The sequence below is a fragment of the Ursus americanus genome, chromosome 16 (assembly GCF_024610735.1).
Source record: "Ursus americanus isolate L20-20 chromosome 16, mUrsAme1.1.p, whole genome shotgun sequence".
NCBI lineage: Eukaryota > Metazoa > Chordata > Mammalia > Carnivora > Ursidae > Ursus > Ursus americanus.
The window spans coordinates 11484263-11502089 of NC_142142.1; the positions used below are offsets into that span (position 1 = coordinate 11484263).

The 17827-nt window shown below is 38.2% G+C and overlaps 1 protein-coding gene across 6 annotated transcripts in view; it reads left to right on the forward strand.

Annotated features, from left to right (window-relative positions):
* ACER3 (alkaline ceramidase 3) overlaps window positions 1-17827 on the forward strand; it is a 176037-nt gene that overhangs the window by 102530 nt on the left and 55680 nt on the right. For 5 of the 6 annotated variants that reach the window (XM_045816290.2, XM_045816292.2, XM_045816289.2 and 2 more), the window contains exons 4-6: window positions 8085-8137; window positions 10541-10622; window positions 13627-13662. In XM_045816290.2, the coding sequence (XP_045672246.1) occupies window positions 8085-8137; window positions 10541-10622; window positions 13627-13662 (171 nt within the window). The remainder of the gene's footprint in view (window positions 1-8084; window positions 8138-10540; window positions 10623-13626; window positions 13663-17827) is intronic. The other variant, XM_087868175.1, reaches the window with a different exon arrangement.

Below are 17827 nucleotides of genomic sequence, written 5' to 3' on the forward strand. Positions count from 1 at the left end.
AGGAATCTGTGGTCTCGGAGTGAAGGTACTATGCTAGTGAATGCAGTAGTAAAGGGACCTACAGTATGCTATGGAAATGAAAAGAGAAATTATTTAGGGAAGGGAGGTGAGAGAACGGGTTTCACGCAGGTGACTCAGACACATGTTTGAGTTGCATCTTCAAAGATGAATAGGAGTTTGCCAGGCCAACTCGAACCTACAGAGTTGAGAGTATGTCTGGCATCTCAGGGCACTGCAAATAACACTTTGTGGTCGTGGCCATGGATGGAATGGGAATATGTGGTGATGATGGTGACAGTTCTAACAGTAATAATAGCTAACATTTGTTACATTATTGAGTACCTGCTCTGAGTAGCCATTGAACTAAATAGTAAGAGATGTGGTTTAGGAAGCTAACCAGAGGCCAGATCTAAGCCTCTTGGACTTTATCCCCTGTAAGCCATTAACAGATTTGGAGCAGAAGTGAAAGCACACTTTCATTGGTATATAAACTTAATTGTTGATAAGATTGTTACCAAGATAACACAGCATTTGGATGGACCAGATGGCCTTTCATCCTGAGATCTTTGATTTTGTGCTTTATCATTAGTGTAATACTACTCTGTCAACTTTGGGGACAGATTATATAGATGCCTTATTTCTTGCCTCTTTTGGTCTACAAAGTTGTGGTTTTATGTGCTTGCCTATCTGGACAGAAATGATATATGACCCAATTTCCCAATGATTTAGGAAGGAAGAATCCTCAGTATTAAAGGGCTTTTTAAAACAGCTTCCCCATCTCTCTAATTTAAACATAAAATGATTGTAAATACTCCTTGAAGGCTTCTTGTTTCCTTTCAGGATAAAGTTGCCTCAGCTATGTTAGGCCATTATTTTTTATGCACAGTCACTGACGCAAAGTCCAAAATGACAGTGCTGTCACTTACTAGACCCTGGTTGTCAGTGAACCATTTCACCAGCCTGAACTTAGCTGGTTATAGCTGTCTTTGGATGCCCATTCTTTACTTCTGCCTAAACTGAGCACAAGCAGATATTAACAGTTCTGTCTTAAGAGTGATTTGGAGCTTAGATGGTATTTTCTCCAGATTTACTATTGCTAGGTGGCTGCTTTCGCTCCAGTTCCGATTCTGCTACCACTTTGCTGGCTGTTTGAGCATAGATATGCCACTTAATCTTGCTGAGCTTGTTTCCTCATCTATCTAATGGATTTAATAATACCTGTAGGAGTATTGTAGGGATCAGTTGATTGGCATATGTGAAAGTGTCATCATAGGATCTGGTAAATAAGTGTTTAATAAGTATTAATTTCCTTCCTTTTTCTTTAGCCAGTTAGAATGTCTGAAACCACCATTATTGATTAATTGTTAGTAATTCATTCCTTTGAGTACTATTATGTATGCCCTGTGAAGGGTAATATTTTAGGGGCGCCTGGGTGGCACAGCGGTTAAGCGTCTGCCTTCGGCTCAGGGCGTGATCCCGGCGTTATGGGATCGAGCCCCACGTCAGGCTCCTCCGCTATGAGCCTGCTTCTTCCTCTCCCACTCCCCCTGCTTGTGTTCCCTCTCTCGCTGGCTGTCTCTATCTCTGTCGAATAAATAAATAAAATCTTTAAAAAAAAAAGGGTAATATTTTAAGCTATTACTAACTCCTTTCTCTTGATTAATATGTCACATCCTTTTGGCAACTAGCCAAGAGCAATGCATTTGGGAATGGGTTTGAGGAAAACATTAAAGAAGGAATAGAGACACCAGGAATGGCCTTCAAGTAAGGGGTAAAAGGTGCCAAAGAACAATTTAGAATCATAGAACTTTAATATTAGAAGAGATTTTTATTTTTATTTTTTTTAAGATTTTATTTATTTATTTAAGAGAGAGAGCACAAACACGGGATAGAGGGAGAAGCAGGCTCACCGCTGAGCAGGGGCAGGGAGCGCAACATGGGGCTGAATCCCAGGACCCTGGGATCATGTCCTGAGCCAAAGGCAGACACTTAACTGACTGAGCCACCCCAGTTGCCCCTAGAAGGGATTTTTAAAATGTCATCCAATCTACAAATTTTACAAATGGAAAACAGCCCAGGAGAGGTGAAGTAAATTGACTAGAAGTTACACAGAAAGTTAGAGACAAGATGAGGACCTACGTTTTGTCTTACTTATTTGTGTTTCCTTTACCTATCTTAGGACTTTGTCTTGCATTGCTGGTGGTTGGAGTATAAAAGTTTCAAGTTTTTAGGAGACTTCTCCCAGATTTTCTTTTCATCTATTCACTCATTCAACTCATTCTTTTTTGCTTTCACTAACTGACATATACACAGTTATCGATAACCCTGGGGAGGGTAAAGTTAAAGGCAATTTCTTAATTTCTTCAGCCATGTGGAATTTTTCTTTGTGTTCTTCTGCTCTTTCTAAGTATTCTTTACTGAGCATATATGTTTGATATTAGAAAAAAGAAGTAGATGCTAGTTAAAAAAATGAATGTATTCACCCTCTTCTCATAAGTAAAAATAAAATAAAACCAACGAAAAATGTGTGTTCACCTATAATTTTCTTTGTAATACAAAAACAAAAATTGCATAACTGCTAGGTAATTCATGTAAGCTAATTCAGATTTTATAATGTAAATAACAGATGTTCTGGCTATAAATATTATCCTTCTTCCTCCTTTGCTCTCTATCTCAGTGAATGGAACCACCTTACACTGAAAGCCCAAGCCTAAAACTCATGATTCATCTTTAATTTCTTCGGCTTTCTCACTTCTAAAAACACTGAAAGCTGAAATACATCTAGCTCTTGCTATCTAAACAGCCACGACCTTAATCCATCATCTCCAATCCGGATTTCTGTAACTCTTTCCTAATTGGTGTCCCTGCGTCCCCTATCCATTTGTCACACCGGAACAGAAATACTGTTCCTACAAACAAAACTAATAGTTTTCATTCTTTGAGCAGTGTTTGCTAGGCTTTGTTTAAGTGTTAGACATGAGACATGTAAAATGCAGTCTCTGCTCTCCAGGATGCATACCACTTTTTATTTATTTTTTTTATTTTTTTTATTTTTTTTTTAAGATTTTATTTATTTGACAGAGATAGAGACAGCCAGCGAGAGAGGGAACACAAGCAGGGGGAGTGGGAGAGGAAGAAGCAGGCTCATAGCGGAGGAGCCTGACGTGGGGCTCGATCCCATAATGCGGGGATCACGCCCTGAGCCGAAGGCAGACGCTTAACCACTGTGCCACCCAGGCGCCCCTGCATACCACTTTTTAAACCATCTTTAATACTTCCCATAGATCAGGCTCATGAATTTGAAACTCAGGCTGTGATCTGGCCCCTGCCTACCTCTCCAGACTCACCTTCAGTCACGCGCCCCACCCTCAACCTGGAACTCTGTGCTCTTTTACCAGTCATAATTTTGCTACTTACAGTTTTGAAATAAGACTTCTGTATTTGTATTACCCAGATTTTAAAATCCATGCCCTTTTAACATATGCTTAATTTAGTTTCTCTAAACAAATAAACAAGCAGCCAACATCTGGAGTCCAGACTTTTCTTCTGAGCTACAGATTTGTATTTCTAGTTGCCTGATTGACATTTCCACTTGGCTGTCTCACAGGTACCTCAAACTCAACATGTCGAAATTGTTCTTGTAATTTTCTCTGTTCTTACAATCTCAGTAAACTGTACTGTCATCAACTGTGGTACTTAGGCAAGAAACCTAGGAGTTATCCTTGGGAGTTTCTTCTCCCTCACCTTTATATCAGATCAGTCACAAATCCCTGATTAATTTACTTCCTAAATATTTCTCAAGTCTAGTTACTTATGTCTATTCTCAATTCCGCGACCTTAATCCAAGTAGCCACTTTCCTTGACCTGGCCTGCTATAACCTACTAGGTAGCCCTCCCACAACTGTGCTCTTTCCCTGCAGAACGCTCTCCACACGTACCTGATCTGGCATCTGATGCTTATTATTGTATTAGTCAGCTGGAGCTGCCGTACAAAAATACTGTAGATTAGGTGGCTTAAGCAATAGACATATATTTTTTCATAGTTCTGGAGGCTTGAAGTCTGAGATCAGGGTGCCAGCATGGTTGGGTCTTGTGAGAGCTGTATTCCTGGCTTACAGGTAGCCACTCCTTTTTGTTTTTCGTTTTTGTTTTGTTTTGGTTTGTTTTTTGGTTAAATGACCTTTGTTTGTTTGTTGTAATTTCAGTTTAGTTAATATACAGTGTTTTATTAGTTTCAGGCATACAATATGGTAATTCAACGGTTCAATATATTACTCAGTGCTCATCAAGATAACTGTACTCTTATTTATTTATTTATTTTTAACATAAACGTACTCTGAATCCCCTTCACCTATTTCATTCATCCTCCCACCCACCTCCCCTCTGGTAACAATCTCTTCTCTATAGTTAAGAGTTTGTTTTTTGGTTTGTTTCTCTTTTATTTTTTTTTCTTTGTTTTCTGCTTTGTTTCTTAAATTCTACATTTGAGTGAAATCATGGTATTTGTCTTTCTCTGGGTTCTTGCAATCTGTCTGGTATCTCTTCCTGTGAGGGCATTAATCCCATCATAAGGGCCCCTACCCTTTGACCTCATCTAATCCTAATTACCAACCAAAGGCCCCATCTTCAAATACTGTTGGATTGGGGATTAGGGTTTCAACATGTGAATTTGGGCAGGACACAAACATTCAGTCCGTAATAACTGTATTTTCTTATTTTTTGTATTCTTGATGCTCTGGCATCTGGAGCCTCACTGAGTAGGGAGAGACTGTCCCTTCCAGGGGTGGCCATTTCTTAGATATAGCAAATAACTCACCCTGGATGGCACCTTTCATATTCAGACTAACCAATCCAGAGCCTATGCTCTAAACCACCTTCTTTTTCTGACTCTTACACTCCAGGAGATAGTATTCCTCTGCTCTAATCACCCCAGGGCCAGGTACCAGACAACTAAAGATAGCCCCTAGACCCTAGAGCCTGATGCAGTTATTCAAATTAGCCAATGCTAAGCCTGCTTGCCCTCTCTTACGTGGCCTTTCTTTGGGAAACCACAGTAAAGGTTGTCATCCATGCTTTCCCCTTGCTCGTTCTGCCTCCTGACTGATGCTGGTGCTTTCCCATGTGGCCCTGCTTGGCGTGGCATGTCTCTTCTTAGGAACTGTGAATAACAAACTCTCTTTTCAATGGCAGTTATCTCCTGATCTGTTGGCTTCACCATACCTGAAAAATAATAAAACATGTATTTTAAACACACTACTACCACCACTGTGGACTGAATTGTATCCCCTCAGAATTCATATGTTAAATCTCTAGTCCCCTGTGTGACAGTATTTGTGGAGATGGGGCCTTAAGATAGTCATAAGTTTAGATGAGGTTATGAAGTGGGGTTTTCATGATGGGATTAGTGCCCTTCTAAGAAGAGACCAGAGAGCTGGCTCTCTCTCCCCTCTCTCTACCATGTGAGAATAAGTGAGAAGGCAGCTGTCTGCAAGCCAAGAAGAGAAACTTCACCAAGCACCAAATCTGTGCCATCATCTTGGACTTCCTAACCTCCAGAACTGTGAGAAATAAATTCTGTTTTTGAGGTACCCAGTCTAAGGTATTTTGTTGCTGCCCAAGCTGATGAAGATCGCCACCCAGCTTAAACCTTTTCAGTGGCTTGCCATTACTTTTAAGATAAAATTAAGAATCCCTTTCAGCGTATAACATTTGCCTGATTTATTTGCTGCTTATCTTTCCAGCCTCATTTTATATCCTTTCTCTTCATCATTAATTAAGCTTCAATCACAATGGACATTTTTCAGTTTTTTAAATTCCCTTCCTGCAGCAGGACCTTCGCACATTATGTTCCCACTGCTTAGGGGTTCTCATCTTCCCCTCAAACCCTCTGCACCTTACTCATATCTGCATATTTTTCAGGACTCAGTTTATGTGTCACCTCTTTAAGGAAAATCTTCATGACTCCTTACATGAGGACCACTGTTTTTTGGTCATGGTACTCTGTACTTTTCTATCATGGCACTTATCATAATTGTAATTAAATATTTATTTTTGTGCAGTTAACTGTCTAGTGTCTTTCACCCTGGCTAGATTGAAAAACATCGTAAGAGCAAGGGTTATCTTGTCTCCTGCACATAGCATTGTTTCAGGCACATAGTAGGTGCTTAATAAATATTTGTCCAACGATTGAATAAAAGAATGACAATTATTTCAACTGCCTTTATAGACTGTATAGATAGACCTATGGGATAATATGGAGAAAGCAGATCTTTTTATGTCCTATCCTCCAAATACAGGAATAGACGATCCCCCAAAATGGGCCATTTAAATACCCCAGTACTACATTGTGGAAAGGCCAAATAATTACACAACTATTTTGCTAGCACACAAAAACTGAAATAAAGAAGATATAAATGCAGGAGATGTTTAATATAAAGCCAGGAGATCATGGTTCAAAATTTTAAATAGAAGAATCTTCTGTGTATCATAAACCTTGTGGTAGATTTATCTGCAGCATATTGTGATACTGTGCCAACTTTTTTGAACATGTGAAGGTGATTCAAGTGAAAGGTTTTGGAGGCAACATAATATAGAGGTATGCTCCAGAGTCAGTTTAAAATCTGGCTCCATTACTTACTAGCTCTGTGATCTTGAACAAATTACTTAAATTGTCTAAACCTCAGAGTTCTCGTCTTGGGATGGAGATAATAGGACCTACCTTAGAATTGTTGTTAAACTTAAATGAGCTAATGAATGCAAAACACCTAACCGTCAGACCCTGCACATATGCTATTTCATTATTCCAGTAATTTACCAGAATAAATTACTCTGCGTAAACTCTCTTCCTTCTTCCTAGAATGTATTTCTCTACCACCCCATTTCATTTCCTGCCACCACCTTCTCTGGCTTGTGTGTGCCCCTTTTGTTGGAATCTTTTATATTTAATCACATGTTTTTCATTTCCCTCCCTCACTAGACTGTGAAGGCATTGACTGTGTCTTGTTTTCATTATATCCTCAGCAGCTAACACATTGCCTGGTACATATTAGATATATTATTAAATAATTAATTAAATGCATATCTACTGAATAAGTAAATTTTATAGGATTGGTTTAAGGATCAGAAATAACCTTAGTGAATAACCTTAGAAATAACCCTAAATAACATTTAGCTTAGTGTCTAGCTTGTAGTTTAATACATAATCTAGCTTGTAGTTTAATACATAATAGCTGTTATTATTACTGCTAATAATAATTTTTTTCAGAAACATAGGTTACTTAGATTAACTAAATGACTTTCCCAGCCATTAATATCCCTTCTTACATATATTAGTGGTCATTTTATCCATCTTAGGTGTTCTAGGAAAAGGGAAAATGCAAAAGAATATTGATAGGACCCACAGACCTATAGATGGTAGACATTCTTTCCTGGAGGTATGACATCATAGTTTGTGGTACTGAATGATCTGAGTGGTCCAGTGAGTCAGGCATCCTACTTAGGTTTGTACATTAGGATAGATAGATAGATGGACAAGCTTGTTTGTTCAGTGACGGTAAACCAGCCCTCATAAGGAGAGGGCAGGGAAAGGTGGTAGAAAGAGGCAGGCCACTCCTGGTTGGTAGATAGCAGTTTTAATAAGCAGAGAGTACCTACATACAAGGCTCATCTTGGGTGGCCACAATGGATCCCCACCAGCCCACCAAACCCTAAAAGTTTGTAAAGAGGCCTTAATTCGGTTCAGTCAAGTATACCATACAGGTGTTTTCAACACCACATCACTATCTCAAGACTCTGTCCTTGGAACAGCCTCTGGGAGCAAGAAAGATGAGCGGGACTCCTCTTCCAAGGATAGGAGGGCGTGAGGATCCTCCAGTCACCTGAGTCCAGCTCACATCCAGCTGACACTCACGTCCTTCCAGTGACCTTCCCCAACACTCAGATTACTTAGATGTGAAATATACGAAAGACTTGGTAAAAGATATTAGATAATAAGAGGTGACTATCATAATCATTCTGATGTTTTATTTTGGTTTGTATAATAATTGCACCTCTATATTCAAGTCCTCTTTCTTTGTTTCTTATAGCTATTGGATGAACTCCCAATGATTTACAGCTGTTGTATATTTGTGTACTGCATGTAAGTACTTATGGTTAAAATTCAGTTGTTTAATATATTTTAAAATTTATTTTCACCTCATAGGGGATTAAGTAACATAGTTTAACCCTGTTACATTATACTGGGAGATGGTAATAGTGTAAAAGGTTATAACTTCTGTGATCTCCATGTAGAGTATAATCTGTGGGAAGTTATAATCATGTTGCTTATTAACTTTTATGATCTCAAAACCCTATGGCCAGTTTAGATACTCTTACTTAACTTTGACTTGTGTAATCTGCCTTCCCTTGAGTTATGAATGTATATAAATATAGATAAAAATTTTATATATTATGCCATAAAAATAATAGTTATGTACTTTTACCTGTAATTGTGGTAGGTATTATACAATCATCTCTAATTCTTTCCGTTGTGCAAGGTAAATGGGTATTATCCCCATTTTATAGATGATGAAGTGAAGCACAGAGAGATTTAGTAACTTGTCTGAGGATATAAGCAGAACTTATGCTTAGGTGACGTGCCTAAGGCCATGTAGTTGGTAAGTGTCAGGTTGGAAATTAAACTACAAATTTAATAAACTTACTTTCTAAGTATGCGTTTCATTCCCTAGCACTAGTGCTTAAAATTTCTCCAAACCCCTTATGTGATGGTTATCCCTTTTCAATATGATCATTATTGCTAGCTCAGGTATATTTTCGTCTTCTTCTCTTTCTCTTTCTCTCTCTCTCTCTCTCTTTTTTTTTTTTTTCTGAGAGAGAGTGTGCTAGTGCAAGCAGTAGGTGGGTAGGGAGGCAGAGGGAGAGGGAGAGAGAGAATCCCTAGCAGGCTCCACACTCAGCATGGAGCCTGATGTGGTGCTCGATTTCAGGACCCCGAGATCATGACCTGAACCGGCATCACGAGTCTGACGCTTAACTGACTGAGCCACCCAGGCACCCCCAGAATATTTTCTTCTAAAGATATCTAAAAATCAGGATCATTTGAGAAAATGTATTATTTAAAAGAGCTTATCTGGGGGCACCTGGGTGGCTCAGTTGGTTAAGCATCTGCCTTCAGCTCAGGTCATGATCCCGTGGTCCTGGGAACCATCCCTGTGTTGGGCTCCCTGCTCATCAGGGAGTCTGCTTCTGTCTCTCTCCCTCTCTCCCTCTGCCCCTCCCCCTGCTCTTGTTCTTTCTCTCTCTCTCTTTCAAATAAATAAAATCTTAAAAAAAAAAATAAAAGAGCTCATCAGAAACTTTTCCTGTAAAGGAACAGATAGTAGTAATTATTTTAGGTTTTATGGGCCTATGGTCTCTGTTGCAGCTCTTTAGCTCTGCTACTGTAGCACTGAAGTAGCCATAGATGATATGTAAACAAGTGAGTGTGACCTTCCAGTAAAATTTTATTTACAAAAACAAGCTTGGGCCTTTGGGCAATAGTTTGCTGCCCCCTCAAAAATACTTTCATGTGAGCTTTTTTTAAAATAAGTCATCAAGTCACAGAATTGGAAGGTAAAAGAGATGTTAGAAATCATCTGGGCCCAACTGCCTTTCTGTAGAGATAAGGAAATAGGAGTTGGGTCCAAATCCCACAGCCAGTTAATTAGTAAATTGAAAACTCTCCTGCTGCTTCTACTAAAACATAGGTTCAAAGGTTGGATACCTAACTGATGGTGAAATATTTGTTCATATTTCCTTATTTACTGAGTATTTGCTAGCCAAGTGATTAGATACACGAGAAAAAGATTTTATCCCTGCACACAAGGAGTTCACAGTCTGGTTGAGGAGACTATAAAGAGACAATTTTAATAGAGTGGTATTTTCTGTAATAGTGTGCCTTAGTCAGGGATGGCTCATTGCAAGATGTAGAAACCTACTCAAGCCAGCTTGAGGTAAGAGAGATTTATTTATTTTAAGCACATGAGGAAATTGTATGAAACCCAATAGCAGGAAGTGCAGCCTGACTACAACTCAAGGGCAGCTTCTCTCTCCCACCCTTTTATCTCCATCACTTCTTCTCTGCATGGTCTCAGTTCTTTGAATTTGCTTTATTTTTCCCTCCATGCAGATCACTTCTCTGCTCATTCATCTTCTTGTTCACTCAATTTAAATGCCCAAATATCAGCATAAGACTTTCAATCCATGAGGCTTTATACTTTGACCCTCACACTTAATTGATTTAGTCTCTGACTCCTAAACTCTGAAGTTTTCAGGAGAGAGCCTCTCATTGTACCCAGTTTAAGCCAGGTGCCTTCTCCTGATTTCCCCAGCCTCTTGGAGGCTGTACGTGGTGGAAGTTCTCTGAGATAAGAGTTTGGGTAGGAGGAAATGATGGGCATCACTAGACCCAGAAGTGTGTGTATAAGTGGTAATACAGCATTCTGTTTGTTTTACTACTTATGTATTCTAAAACAAGTTTCTTTCGTTCTCTGTTTTCTTAAAGGTTTGAATGTTTCAAGATGAAGAACTCTGTAAACTACCACCTGCTTTTTATCTTAGTTCTATTCAGTTTAATAGTAACCACAGTAAGTCATATTTTGTTTCTAACAGATTAAGAATATGATGTGGATTGGAGAATTGTCAGGGTGTAAGTAGTACTAGAAATGTGGGAATAGATGAACTGACACAGAGATAACATGAACCATTAAGATGACCAAAGATGCAACCCTATGGAACACTTTTTTTTTTTTAAACAGAGATAAACGAGAGTATGCAGTTATGATACTTTACCCTAAAAGTTACAGTTGATTTGTCTGTTTGATATTCACAGCCTGTCAGTATGCGTAAGGATTTCAATAAGTCATCACTTTAAAAATAAAAACTATATATACATTCAAGGTGTAAAATATACATAGTGAAATGATTATTCAAGCTAATTAACCTATCTTCTCACGTGTGTGAGAGAGAGAGAGATATGAGACCACCTGAAATTTGTTCTCTTAGCAAATTGCCAGTATTCAACCCGGTATTAACTATAATCACCATGCTGTACATGGGAACACTGACATTTGAAGGTCAGATAGAAGAAATGGAGCCAGCAAATGAGACCTAGAATAAGTAATCAGAGCTCTATGAAAAGGCAGAGCCCGATATCACAGAGTACAAAGAGATTTCTAGAAGGAGTAACAGTATTAGTTACCTCTGAGAAGATGAGTAAAATAAAGATTGAGGTTTGACCTATAAAAATTTCAATTAAAAGACCAAGTGACCGTAATAAAGATACTGTCAACAATAGGTTGATGGAGGCAGAAGTTAGCTGAGAAGGTGAATAGGAGGTTGAAAGAACAGATACACTGTTTTCTTATGCTTCAACACTGCACTGTATAGTCCTTCACATAAACTACATACTCGTTGATCATTAGAGAATCCTAGTGTTTCATAGGTGAAAGGAAAGCTTATTACTGTATAAAAGAAGAGACTAGGGGGCGCCTGGGTGGCTCAGTTGGTTAAGGTTCTGCCTTGGGCTTAGGTCATGATCTCAGGGTCCCGGGATCGAGCCCCATGTCGGACTCTCTGCTCAGCAAGAAGTCTGCTTCTTCTTACTCTCCTTCTGTGCTCTCCCCCCTCTCTATCTCAAATAAATAAATCTTACAAAGAAAAGAAAAGAAAAGAAAAGAAAAGAAAAGAAAAGAAAAGAAAAGAAAAGAAAGAAAGAAAAAGAAGAAGCGATTAAAGTCCAGAGAGTTTTAGTGACTTGAGACTAAAGTCCAGAGAGTTTTAGTGACTTGCCTGTCCAACCAAGTTTATATGGAGAATTTGTGGCAGAGTCAAAACTGGACCCCTCTGTAAGTTTAGAATTGATGTGGTCAGAAATATAGGCTTGGGAGTCAGTCAGATCTGAGTTGAGACCAACACTGTTACTTAATAACTGGGAACCTTGGGCAAGTTACTTAATCTCTCTGTGTTGATTTCCTTGTCTGTAAAATGAAGATAATAATAGCATACATTTCATATTAGTTGTGAAAATTAATACCTGGCACACAGTAAGGACTCCATAATTCTTTTGCCTTAAAAAATGTCTTTAAGAGGCATATCCTTTTGCATTTCTTTTATTAATAGCAGTGGGGATATGAAACTATACAAAGGGAAATTAGCATTTTGAAACAACACGTTTCAGAGATGAAAAGCATTCTTCCTTACTGAGTTTAGAGTTACAGATATATAGCGGCTCATATACATCTTACTATTAAAGCTCTGTGGGTGCCTAAAGGAAATAATCTGCTCTTATTGTGGTGAGGGTAGGAACTTCCTCCTGGAATAAGAAATTTTGTAGCCACATTGAAAAAATACATTAAATTTGTGAGGTTAGCACTACATTAACTGAGTATATAGAGATATCTAAACACAGCCTTTGCTGTCAAAGAGATGATTGCCTTGTAGGGTAGAGAAACAAACCAGTAAATTACATGACGTTTATACATGGTCAGTGAGGGCACAAAGGAGGGTAAATGGCTGCTTCTGCTGCATGGAGAAGGGACCAGGAAAGGCTTCAAGAAAGATGGATAGTTTGAGCTGGATCTTGGAAGATGAATGTTTGCCAGCAGGGGAGGATTTCTGAACAAAGTTAAGAGCGGCATGTTTAAAGATGTGGAGGCACTGTACTTTCTGGAGCCTAGGATGAAAAGGGAACAAGAGGAGAGCAGCGAGGCCAGGCAGAAGGTCAGGAGTGAAATCATGGAAAGCTTTGAAATTTGGACTTTGTCTTGTAAATGATGGAAGCCATTTCAGGATTATGATTGAATTTTGATTCCTCTCCACAATGTCATTTTAAAGGCATACTCCTACAGGACAGTAAATGCATGCTAAATCTTAAAAAGGCATCAAACTTAATCACCCACATGATATTGGAGCCTAAAACTAGGGTATGTGTAATTGGGAATGCCTTTAGGTGATGAGTTATACATCTAGGTGAGCATGTTAGAGGTTTTGGAAGTAAAAGAAAGCACAAGAAATTTGTTTTAAATGTTTTCAGTTATTGAGCATGCATTATATACTAAAAACTTTCATGTATTTTAGCTTATTATGCCTCACTACTGTTATTCCCATTATTCAGATAAGGAAAAAAATGAGTCTTTTGGTTAAGTGACTTGCTCAAGGTATATGGCAAGTAAGTGGCAGACTCTGAAATTTATCACCTGTCTCTAAGTCCACTGTTCTTTCTGTTGTGAAAAAAATGTGTCATAGACATTGTCAACAGAACCTCTTCACCCCTCATGAGTAACATTAAATTACTTAATTGCCCTTCCTTGATGCTGATATAGCAACCAAGAGGCCAGAGTAATCCGTAATAGCTTTGAAACATTTAGTTTACCATGGTAAAGCTAGCTCTGGGGGAGACCCACCTGTAGGTACCAGCCCTTTTTTGGCACGCCACCTTAATCTGATTGGTTTTACATGGCTAGAGTCAGATCTAAGTAGCAGGAGTAGGGAAGCAAGAGAGGTTTGGGATTTGCAGAATTGTTGGAATAAGTTTTCTTCCCCTTCAATAATGCAGTTCATTCACATGCTGTTTCTTTCAATATTTTGTAGGTTTACCTTAAGGTAAAGGAGCCTGTATTCCATCAGGTAATTTTAAAAAATGATTATACACTTGATTGTTTAATAGTACTTACCTGCATTGTGTTTCCTTTTCTGATAAATTATATGCAATACAATTTCTGAAAATAAAATGGCAGATATCCTATGAAAGTGTTTAAAACAGATTGCCGGGCACCTGGGTGGCTCAGTCAGTTAAGCTTCTGAATATGGCTCAGGTCATGATCCCAGGGTCCTGGGATTGAGCCTTGTGTCAGGCTCCCTGCTGAACTGAGAGCCTGCTTTTCCCTTTCCCACTCCCTCTGCTTGTGCTCACTCTCTCTCTGTCAAATAAATAAATACAATATTTTAAAAAATAAAAAAATGAAACAGAGTTTGCAAACTCCAGTGCCTAAAGGATGCCAATGCCCAGGCCCAACTGGCTTTGGTAGTCAGTAATGCAGGTGTAGCATTGCTCTTATACAGAAAAACCCGAAAGCATTCATGCACATACACATACAAAGTCCTTTTTATGACATTATTTCTAGAAAAGATAGACTGAAAATTCCTTGAATATTCCCCCCTAATATTTTATGAGTTTTTTAAGGTGGAAGATTATTTATATTGAGGAAAGCAGACATAGGAAACTTTGCTGTAGGAAATAATAATTTAAGTGCATCCCATAATGAAACCAGAGGAAAATAAAATAGCAGACCCTAAATAGAGCCATTGTTAATTGAATGCTATCATGTGCCTGGTGCTATGCCCATTACTGCACAGACTCTTATCTCCCCTGCAGTCCTACGGTTAGGTATTATTGAGCTCATTTTAAAGGAAATGAGCTCAGAGATACTAAGAATTTGCCCAGTGGTTACACAGTTATTCAAGGGCACAGCCAGGATTATAACCTAGATTTGTTTGACTCCTATCACAATTCTTTTAACAAACTAGAAAACAATAAATGAGGACACATTTCAGGAATATCAGAAGCCTTGTAGTTTTAGAATATTTTGTGCTTATATAAAAGTTAAGTGTCCCTGTATCTTTTTAAACTTAAGCTAGATAATAATCATCTAACTGAAATCTGTTACTTAAAATGAATTCCAAAACCACATTATTGTGCCTTGCTTTTCTATAGGCAAGCTGAAAGTAGATGTTACAAGAGAGGACATCCTCACCTTTCTGTTTATTTTAGCTTGAAGTATGTCATTATGGAATTACCTCTTTATTTATTATTGATACAGTGGAGAGGATGAAGTTTATTTATATGAAGAATACTTCAGCTTTTGTAAATTTCTTATTTGTCTTCATAAGAAAGAAAAATCATAAGCACAAAAAAACAAAATTCAGAAATTTGGGGTTAATTTTTGTAAGTTTATGACCATCGATTTTCCATTTTGTGTTTTAGACCTATTTTACACTATGTTTATGTAATAAAAGTAACAGACTATTCATCTAACTTCCCATGCTGCAGCTCTTATGTGTTTTTTTCAGTAATACATATTTTCTTTTCTGTAGATAGTGGTAAATGTTTGCTAATAGGAAGGGAGGGAGGGAGGATGAAAGCTTATAGCTATGGGTTATATACTAGGCCTTCTCAGGAGCGAAGTGAAGAAGTAGAGAACTGGTAGGGTGAAGTAGGTAATTAATCTGAAGGAAGAAGACATTCATTCATTCAACAGATGTCCAGTGTGTACCTTCTCCGTACCAGATTCTGAGCTGGAAGTTGGAAATAGAGAGGCAGTGGAGCAAAAATTTAAATATCTAAAATCAGGCAGGCCTGGATTCAAATCAAGTCTCTACTTACTAGCTGTATACCCTGGACAAGTTACTTTACTTCTTTGATCTTTGGTTTCCTCATTATTCCACAAACACTTTTTAAGTGCCTTCAGTATGCCAGGTGCTGTACTAGGCATAAGAAAGATATTAGTGAATAAAATAACAGGGTCTTTGCTCTTGAGGAGCTCATTATACTGTATCTCTAAAATTGGTATAATAATCTCCTAAGGTTGTCTGAATGAGGTAATGTCTAAATGAGGTAATGCAGAGGTGCCTGGCTGCCTCAGTCAATAGAGCATGTGACTCTTCATCTGGGGGGTTGTAAGTTTGAGCTCTATGTTGGGTGTAGAGATGACTTAAAAATAAATCTTCTAAAAAATAAAATAAATTTAAAAATAAATGAGATAATGCATATAAAACCCCTACCACATGCTAAGTAGTCAGTAAATATTAACTAATATTAATGAGCCAAGGCAAATAAGACATGGTTATTGGTCTCAAGGAGCTCACTGGTCAGGAAGATAGACCTGTAAAAAAAATATTTATAATACAGTATGTAAAAGCAGTGCTAATGTAGACAAGTGTGCAGTCTGTCTGCTTAGATGACTCAGGATAGGGTTACAAAATATAACTATTGCATATAGCTAAATTATTACTTCTTCTAATATTGAAAAACAAAATAGGGAAGATGGCCTACTATTGTGATGCAGTAATATTTCTTGCTATTCGTAATGTTTTACTTGAAGAGGAAAGTCTAATCTGGAATATTCTTTGCTGTCCTGTTAAGTAATTAGAATTGATTTTCTTCTTTTTAATAAGCTCCACACCCAATGTGGGGCTCGAACTCAAAACCCTGAGATCAAGAGCATCATACTCTACCGACTCACCTAAGCCAGGTTCCCCAGAATCAATGCTTTTTATTTATACTTAATGACTTCAAAAATCTATTCCTAATGAGTTTCTGCATATCATTCTTTAGAAAAGAGAACTGCTTTTTCTGAGAATCTTGTTTTTGTCTAAGTTTGTGGAGTATCACTCTCATTCTTTTTTTTTTTTTTTTAAGATTTTATTTATTTATTTGACAGAGATAGAGACAGCCAGCGAGAGAGAAAACACAAGCAGGGGGAGTGGGAGAGGAAGAAGCAGGCTCATAGCAGAGGAGCCTGATGTGGGGCTCGATCCCATAACGCCGGGATCACGCCCTGAGCCGAAGGCAGATGCTTAACCGCTGTGCCACCCAGGCGCCCCTCACTCTCATTCTTTTATGTCACTGTTAATATTACGTACAGAAATTTAGAAAAATTGTTTTGAAATTTGTAATTGGAAAAATTGTTTTGGAATTTGTGACTAGATTTACAGTAAGTGTCAAGATCTTAGAAATAATGGAAAAGGAGGGAAGAGCAATGTTATCTAATATAAAGGAACTCTGGCTTGAGAGTTTAGAATCTTGATTTCTTACCACTTCGATTTCTTGAAGTTTGAGATCTCAATTTCTTGCTGCTTCGTTATCCATGGACATGCTGTGCCTGTTCTTCAGTTTCCTCGTCTATGAAATGTTTGAAGCGAGGAGAGGTTTTATTTCACAAGGATAATATAAAAATACTATATAAGGTAAAGCACAAGGCAATAAATCCAATAATAGTGCGTCACTAAAAGTACATACGAAGGTGTAAGATGACACGGGTAAGTTTCTGCCTGTGATAATCACAGAAGGCTTCTGAAAGGAGATACTTGAGTAGGGACTAGACAGGTAAGTGGTGGTGATATACAATTAGAAGGAAAGAGTTAATAAACACTTTAAAAGTATCTGTCACAGCCAGGATGATTGTCTTGCTAATCAGTTAGCTTCCCTGAGGGAGAAAATGCTGATAACAGCTCTACTTTTCTGTATTAAATCCAAGGTGATCCGACATCTCCAAAAGAGAGCCAAATGCTGTTTATTTAATTCAATGGCCTCTCCAAGGGTAATACTAAAATCATATGCCTGCGACGTTCAGTAGAAATACTAATATATCTTAAGTAAGAAAGCAACAACAGGGGCGCCTGGGTGGCACAGCGGTTAAGCGCCTGCCTTTGGCTCAGGGCGTGATCCCGGTGTTATGGGATTGAGCCCCACATCAGGCTCCTCCACTATGAGCCTGCTTCTTCCTCTCCCACTCCCCCTGCTTGTGTTCCCTCTCTCGCTGGCTATCTCTGTTAAATAAATGAATAAAATCTTTAAAAAAAAAAAAAAGCAACAACAAAAAAAGTATACATGAAAATAGGTTAAAAGAACTTTTAAGAAGTTAATGAACCCTCTTTAAGCCAATTGGTAAAGCAGTTTACCTCAGAGAGTACTATTGCTTAAAATCTTCTCACTGAAGTAGATATCTCCTAGAGATTATTTCTAGACATGACATATCAGTATTTTACTACTCTCCCTTCTAATTTAACTCTC